We start from the raw sequence: 8,858 nt of genomic DNA, 5'->3' as shown, positions 1-8,858 counted from the left end.
TTTTAAATTTACGATAGAGCTGAGTATCGAACTCAAGACATCTGACCTACTAGTCAAACCCCTCACTACTAGACCAAATCTAGTGGCTTGCAAAATGTGTTTTGCTCCTTATAATGTTAACGAATTTGAGTTTTAATACATAACTTTTTTTTTTCAATTTGCCCTTGTAATTTCATATTACTTTCGTTTTAGTACTCAATATGACCGTGTCATACAAAAATGCTGACCGAACTAATGTCACCTTTTTTTTTTTTTTTTTTTTTTTTTGAGTTTAAAGACTAGGCATCGTCGGCGTAAATTAATTTTATACTGTTAATTTTGATGGGTCTCGATAACATATCAAATGATTTTCAAAAAATTTCAAATTTTTTATAGATGATCGTATATGATATAAACTATCAATCTAACAATGAATTTTATAAATTTCGTATTCGTTATAATATAAATCGCTACTTGTGCATGATGCACGACTTGAAGGAGTTGTTCACGTTATGTATATATAAAACCAACATTGGCATGTGGCCAAGCAAGGTGTTACAACTTATGATAAGGAAAGTGAAACCCCGTTATTGTGTTCGTCGCCCTATGATTGCTCCCATCGCCGCCGCTCCAACCGCCGCAAGGAAAATTCCAAGAGGGATAGGGTCTTGTTAGCGCTGCTTAGACAATTCATCTCCTTCATTCCCATCCCTTTTGTTCCCCATCAAAATCCAGTCCTCCACTGAACACAAGAACCAGAAGCATTACCAATTTGGTGAGTTGTGATGAGGAAACTAAGATGGGTAATGGATGGAGGAGGGTTTTGGAATTTAGACATTTCAACTCCAAAAACACTTGATGGTTTTGCTTCACCTGTTCCTGAAGACCCTCTCACTTTAGGTGGTTTATCAAGAGGTACAAGACTTTCCAGACCAAGACAACTTCAATTTATGCAACTTTTCATGAATGCCCCTCTTGTTCCTACTTTTTCAAAACCTCAAGGTTTCAATCTTCAACGTGTTTTATCACTACCCTTTTCTGAGAATTGGTAATTTCTTTACTTTTTTATCAAACCCCATTTTTAAAGTTCAGATTTTTATATCTAATTTCCCCTTTTTTTAGTTATTGGGTTGTTACTTCTTAGTTCTCTTTTAGGTTTGTATACCATTTTATACTTTATCATTGAACCTGAATCTATCAATTATGAATTTACAATAGGACTGTAAATGAAAATTATTGACAAAGATTTTTATGCAGTTAAGTATTATTTGTACTTTGATTCTGTCATTACTATTTGTACTTTGAAGCACTACTCATCAAAAGTTTTTGTTTGCTGTTAAAAAAACTTAATTAAGTGTGTCTATAGCATAAATGCATATCAATTATCATTGATATAAGTGTCTATGTATAAGCTATTTCTATAACACAAGATAGAATAAAGTCAAACTGTTTTCGTATAAGTAGAGTTATAATCTGTTTTCATAAGCTATCCTGGAGAGCTTATGGAAATAAGTTGAAAACAACTTAAGGACATGTCATAACTTGTTTTCATAAGCTCTCCCAAATAGTGTCACGAGTGCTTATGCCAGTGGATAAACTGAAATAAGCAAATCCAAACAGGCCCTAAGACAATGATTCTTTGCATTAATAAAATTGGTGGTGTTAATTCTTAGCTGTGTTTTGATCATTATTAAACCGTGTCTGTCAATTATTATGGAGTATTGGCTGATATTCAAGTTTGAAAATTTTGCAGGCTTGTATTTTTACTGGGTCAGTTCAATTTGCAGAAGTTTGTTTCCTCTGTTAAGAGCAGTGAGGAAAAGCCAGAGCGGTTTTCCTCTTGGCTAAAATCAGTTGGGAGAAACCTACGGGATAGATCTTTGTATGCCTTGGGATTATGTTCAGAGTTGCAGTTAACACCGGATGATACTTTACTTTTTGGCTTAGATTCATATGACTATGCCGATAAACCTCGTGGGAAAGCTGTCTTTCGTCATAAGGTAAACATTTCTTTGTATCCTATTGCAAATTTCTTAGTTTTTTGTGATGCTTTTGTTCGTAATGATTTTTAGCATTTGCTATTATGATACCGTTCTAGAATTCTATGTCATTGGTGTTTGATGAGGAATTGAGGAGTCCATCTGTTAAATGGACCATTCCATTTGTACTACTATGTAATTTTCATATATTGTTCAAGATGCTTAAGGATGTACTTAATTGTGATTTTTTTGTTGGTTTGGGATAATGTTTGCATTCCAAAAACAACTCTGCCATTCTCAGTTCGAAAGAATCTTAGCATGAACAATAAATTAAAGGAAAGAGGGAGATAAGCTAGAGAGAGCAAACCTTTGTTTCTTATATTCTGTTGAACTCAGTGTTGATTTCTTATCTTTCTAGAGGTTGCTGCCAGTTTGAAACACCGCAATAGCTTGCACCAGATGCTTTCTCAAGGATTTGAAAGGTATAGAGACCATTAGACTCAATATAGCCTCCAAGAAGTGTTTCATTAGCTCTCTAAGAAGATTTGAGAAAACAAGTAGATGGACGAAATTCAAAGTATAGTTGTTCCTGCAAGGATTTGAGTGGGTATGGACTTAGCTAGATAGTGTTCTAGGTCTAAGTCTTAGAGTAGGTAAGTATGTAGAATGTGATCATCTTTTAGGAGTGGAAAGGGGCTTATATATAGGCATAAGAATAATGGCTCGGGGCGAGATATCCTCGCCAGTCGCCTGTAACATGGAGCCACCAACTCCACTATTCTGGGAGTAGCTATCCCATGTGAGCTACTAGTTCGGCCTTATCTCCTTAGGGTTAGGGGGAATATGGTTACCCTGTTGGCGGATCGCTTGACTCGTCTTGGTGGGCCTACCCGTAGCGGGCGAGTGGCTCATTTAGGCGGTATTGGGCCCAGGTGAGTAGGACCCTGGCATTCCGCCCAGTACAATAGTGAATTATCTTTGGCAAATTTACAGCATACTGACACTGATATATTCCCCTAAACCTGATCCAACCAAATTCAATTACTTCTGTAGAATCAGTTCAGGATTTGGACTTGTGGTAAAAATTTCAGAGGCATAGAGCCGTGATGCCTCTGCATAGAAAGATTGTGGTACGGGAGATTGACAACGTGGAGCCTGAAGGTGAGTGGCAGTGGAAAGTAAAGAGGCGATAGTAATTCATGCAATAGAAGGCAAGAAGGGCATTGCCATTGGCATGATTAGACTGGTGATAGAAAATGGAAGCATCATATCCGGTCTTTTGACTAACTTGACAGTCAAAACATGTTGGTAACCACCTCGACCTCCATAGTCACAGCGAGCAAAGAGAGAGATAAACCAAAGAACAATCGCTGAGAAACCGTTTCATATCCTGTTGAAGTCAGCATCGAGGCCTTACATTCACAAGGGTTGCCGTACAACTAACAGTTATGAACAAGTTGAAGAAGCTAATGTTTTTGTAACCAAACTAAATACCAGCTTACTGAGCTGCACGCATCCCACAGTTATAAATTTTACATTAGCTACCCATGCGTATGTGAAGGTTAATCCAAATTATATTATTTTATACTAACTATATACTTATATAGTTATATTTCTCAGTTGTCACATTTTGAAATGAATTGAACTCTTCTGTGTTTAATTTTTTTCACTAATACAAAATTTTATTGCTGTGGTTGTAGTTTCCACATCATGATCTAACGGCGGAGGCAGTTTATCCCGGTCTTTTTGTTGATAAGATTGGTAATTACTGGGATGTACCCTTTTCAATGGCTATTGGTCTTGCTTCTGTGACTACCAGTGACTCTTCTGTTGGTTATCATTTGTCCGCGCACTACAATTCTGGGTCACCCAAGCAGTCTGAAAGTATTCAAAATCAAGATGATAGTGTACCATCTCTTCAAAAAAGAGACGATAATGTACCATGGACTCTACTTCCGGGTTTGGCTTTCAAAAGTGTCTTTTCTTATAGGAAAAGCCTCGATATTTGGAGAAGCGAAACTCCTAAATTGAAATTGGTACAACCATATGACATCTTTCTTTCAAACCCTCACGTGTCTGCCTCAGGGATGATTGGTACGTTGTCTCCATATTTGTAACTTTTTTTTTTGGCAAATACATTCTAGAGAGTACAGACATATAGGGACACTTGGCTGTTTGACCTAAGATTATGCCATTCCTTTGCTTAGTGAAGAAATGATGAAACCGATATATTTTCTTAAAACTTCAGAATTCAGATACTTGTTTTTTCTTTCTATCTTTAGAAGGATAGAATTTGGGAGCCTTTGGGGTGTATGGCTTAAAGTAGTGGGTGCAAAAATGGTAGAGTTGTAGGTGTAATAGTTGGTAGACATTATGTTCGGATAAACAACTTAATTATTAAGCACTTATAGTATAAACACTTGTCATATAAGTGCTTATGTATAAGCTATTTCTATAAGAAAAAGATAAAATAAAGTCAAACTGTTTTCATAAACTATCATGTTCAACTTATGAAAATAAGGTGAAAATAGCTTATAGACAGGTCATAAGTCATTTCTGTAAGTTCTCTCAAACAGTTTTGCAATTACTTATGCCATTAGATTTGTTCAAATAAGTCAATTTAAACGGACTCTAGAGTGATAAGTAATAAAATACATTGTTTATTAGTTGAACATTTCTATACTACCTAAAAGTTACAGATGCTTTTAGAAAATGCTAATTATTTCCGTAAAATTCTTTTGTGGTATAAGGTGCTGCTGCATCCGCATATGTTGGGGAGAATTCGACAAAAGCACAAATAGACGACGATGGACAACATTCTGCAGGATTGTTTCTTCAGTCATCTAGATTAAAGTCTTCTTTTCTAGCAGATATATTTGGATCCGTTTCATTTACAGCCCAACATGGAAACTTCCAAAGGCTTTTTCTAGATCTTTCACGGTTTCAGGCACGGTTAGAATTTCCTTCTGGCTCCAAATTCCTTTCGGGTGCAACAAGTCTTGCTCAAGATCTTCTCAATTCTCAAAAGCCCAATATGGAAGCTGTTCAGGCGGTTTGCCCCAATGCTACCTTATCTTATCAGCAGCAGGTACCTCCAATTATTCCTTCCATAAACTTGAAAGATTTCATTCACAGTTTCGCCTGACTAGTAAAATTTCATATGTTTACTTGAAAGAATGTACTTAAAAAATGACGCACATCAATGACATATCAAATAATTTCATATATTTACTTAAAAAATGTACGCAAATATCAATGACATATCAAATAATTTCATATATTTACTTAAAAAATGTACGCAAATGATCTAATATAGTATGAACTTTTAATTTAATGGTAGGTTTTGTAACATAGGTATCTTGTATGTTCTGAATGCTACTCTAATGTTAATCAAGGCATATTTTATTTTATTTACATCTTGCAGATTGTTGGTCCTGTCAGTTTCAGAGTAGATTCAGGAATTGCAGTTGATCTGAAGAACCCTAAGTTTCCTATACAAGTACAACTGCAAGAACCTGTCCTTGCTCTTGAGTATGCATTGCATGTACTTGGTTCAGCAAAAGCGGTTGCTTGGTGTTGCCCTAAGCGCCAAGAGTTTATGGTAGAACTTCGTTTCTTTGAGACATAAGCCGAACCAGGATCCTCTACTGTCGGCTTTATGGTGCAGCAGGCTGTAGTGGATCCAATGAGACATAATTCATAGTCAATAAGCATTGTAGAAATCACTTACTTTCCTTATAAATTGAAAAACACATTTGTCATGAAAGCAAAAGTTGGTAAATGTTCCATTGATTATCATGCTTTTCCATTTCTTTGCAAATGATTATTTCTCTTGTATTTCTATCTGTTGTTATTGTAGTTCCTAATTTCATTAATTACAAGGATGACTAATGTAATAAATTTTTGTTTCATAAAAAAATGTAATCAAATTTTGTATGAGAATTCTTGCCATTTTTTTTGGTTAACTTTTAGAAAGGGTTTCTATGTACGAGAGTAAATTATGTTTTCACATTGATGTTATATATAGTTCAAGTTTCACAAGATGGTTCACTTTCAAAAATATTTGGATGAGATGATAATAATTTTTTTTTTCTATTTAATTAGATGTTTCAGGTTTGAATTCAGCCTTAAGAAAGCAACATTGTTAAATTTTTGGAGAGAAAGTTTTACCCTCCATTATAGTTCTACATGACTCGAGGGACCGATCAAGTTATCATGACTATTTATTGAAAAGTAAATGTTATTCGTCAAGCTTAAACCAGGATGCAAACACCCAATAATATTTAGATGAAATGATGCAGATATTTTTTACTTTAAGGTTCTGTATTCGGTCCTTAGTTTGAACATGCAACAATATTAAAATTTTAGAGATAATTTTCCATTTATTTACATCTTATAAGATACTCTGAATTTTAAAAGAAAAATAAAAATAAAAGCAGGTTGCAACAAAAGTGATTGTAAGGTTGATTTTGAGTCATTTGCAAAGGCAACAAGACATTGAATTCAGTTAACATTACAATCAACATTTGAAAGTGTATTGTGAAAATTCCCTTTTATAGTGAAATTCTGGATCCAGAGCTATATATATACCCATGCATGCATGGCACTATGTATCCCGCCGCGCGTATACTATTTTTGACGTAGCAGATTCTGACTGGCAGCCATACGCCCCCGCGCATGAGTGAGACATAAAGCAACTTCTCCAAAATACTCAAAAAAGCCTCTTTATTCACATATATAGTACAACATCAATGAAATCATCAACTTGCAATACTATACTAAAATCTATCTAGAATTAATCTAAAAGGATCTAAACTCAATGTTATGACCAGAAAGTCATCACCATATAAAAAATCATAAATGATAGTATGTAATAAACATCAATAGGCCAAACCAATAATAAGAATAAAATCAAAATATGTATGTAATATTAACTGGTTCAAATCAAATTAGTAACAATATGTTTGGTTACCTATTCTATGTAAAATCAAAGAGGCTAAAAAAAAACATAAATCTGGCTAAGAATCCCATATCTCATAGGAGAAGCAAACATATAGAGACAAAGTTAATTTAATTTTTTGAGAGATCGAGTCACTAAAGGAAGAATCAGGTTGAGCTATGCAAGACAGATGAGCAGGTAGCTGCAGATGCACTCACAAAACCACTAAAAATTGAAAGATTGAAAGATATAAGAAGAATGCTCAATGTGTGTAGCATAGAAAGCTTGAATTGTTAAGAAGATGATTCAAGTTTGTTAGTGGTTAGGTAGTTACTTGTCTCTCAAGTAACTGATATGGTTAGTTTGTTAAGTAGCTTGTGGTTAAAGTAACCAAGTTAGTTAGTTAGTTAGTTGAAGTGTATGTATCTCACATATGTGATCTATATATATAAAGACACATGAACATTGTATTTCATTCAACTTAAGGCTGTTTATTATTTTGTTAAACAACCCTCTAATCTGCACGTACTACATTAATTAATAGAAGCAAGAAACAAGATACTGCAATCAGCAGAGTGACTTACTTACATGCTGAGGATTTCTACCGGGCGGAATGAGATAAGGGAGAGCAATCAGGGTGAGAAGACCCTAGCTAATTATGAAGATCCTAATCATATGGTTTATGGATTAAAAAAAATAAAAACATGTTAAATAAGTTAATAGATCGGTCATCGGTGGCAATTATTTTTGTTCTTAATTTCCGTTTTTAATTAGGCAAATTCTATGGTACATTGGATAATTTCTAATGTACCGGTACATCATGTCATTAAATTAGCAGATAAATGAATATTTTTTAAAAGAAATCATGTTTTATATCATTGAAAACATTATAATAAGAAAATATTATTTATCAAAGCTGTCAAAAATATAAAATTTGATATTTTCTTAATTTTATTCCTAATAATCATCAATATTGAATTTTTTTTAATGAAAAAAAATGTTAAAAAATCAGTATAATACATATAAACAATGAGATTGTGTTTTTCCCTATAATATTATTATCTCTAAAATACAATAATCGGATAATAAATTTTTAATTCCTAAAAATATTTACTAATTTTCAATTTAACGACCTAATGTACTAGTACATTCAAATTATTCGAATGTACGGTAGAAGTTCCCTTTTAATTATCATTGTTATTTTGTTAAATAAGTAAATAGTCTCTATAGTTTTTGAAAATTTCGTTTTTAGTTCTTAAAGATTTTTTTTCTCATTTTTTGGTTGTTAAATTTTTTTTCTATCACAACTTTTGGTCCTACTTTTAATCAAACTCTTGTATATTTTTCTTTTTCTACCAGTATTCGGTCACTAAACTGCCTAATTTGGTTCATGAGTCAGTTTTTGAGGGAGATGTAAAAACTGAAACGAGAAAAACGGGGAAGCTTACCAGTTCACGGTCGATTCGATCCGAGCCAGCACTTATTTAAAGTGTTTTTTAACTCATTTTAACTGTTAATTAATTAAATAAAATTAGTTGATTTTTGTGACTAAAAATTAATACATCACCTAGGCCCAAAACCCAAGTCCGACTGAACGGCGGCGCGAGTGTGAAAGTCAAGGGTAGTGTGTGGTTCAACTTTCACACATTAAATGTATATTTAATTAAATGTATATTTAATGTGTTCATTTTCCTGCATTAGAGTCTTCTTCAGTTAGTTTTAATTGGTGTTGAGTCGCTCTGATAATGTAACATCGGGGCAGGGATCTCTTGTATCTATTATGTTGTTTAATTGAATTTCACAAACTTTATGGAGAAATTTTGGAAGAGAGAAGAATATGACTAGCCAAAAATTTGAGAGAGAGAAGTTTGGAAGAAGAAGATATTAAACAAGAGCAAAATTTCAGAGAGAAAAGAGGTGTTGTTCGACTAGATGATGAAAGGAGTATGAGAGAGAAGAGA

The 8,858-nt window shown here is 33.7% G+C and overlaps 1 protein-coding gene across 1 annotated transcript; it reads left to right on the top strand.

Annotated features, from left to right (window-relative positions):
- The first annotated feature begins 473 nt into the window (after window positions 1-473).
- LOC123885245 (protein TRIGALACTOSYLDIACYLGLYCEROL 4, chloroplastic) lies at window positions 474-5,894 on the top strand. Its single transcript, XM_045934519.1, has 5 exons — window positions 474-1,027; window positions 1,733-1,979; window positions 3,659-4,052; window positions 4,709-5,046; window positions 5,383-5,894. Exons 1-5 carry the CDS (start codon window positions 765-767, stop codon window positions 5,584-5,586), a joined length of 1,446 nt encoding a protein of 481 aa, XP_045790475.1. The 5' UTR covers window positions 474-764; the 3' UTR covers window positions 5,587-5,894.
- The last annotated feature ends 2,964 nt before the right edge of the window (window positions 5,895-8,858 follow it).

The sequence above is a fragment of the Trifolium pratense genome, linkage group LG5 (assembly GCF_020283565.1).
Source record: "Trifolium pratense cultivar HEN17-A07 linkage group LG5, ARS_RC_1.1, whole genome shotgun sequence".
In the NCBI taxonomy this organism is placed as follows: domain Eukaryota; kingdom Viridiplantae; phylum Streptophyta; class Magnoliopsida; order Fabales; family Fabaceae; genus Trifolium; species Trifolium pratense.
The sequence above is the reverse complement of the archived record's forward strand: the minus strand, read 5'-3'. Positions and strand labels throughout refer to the sequence as shown.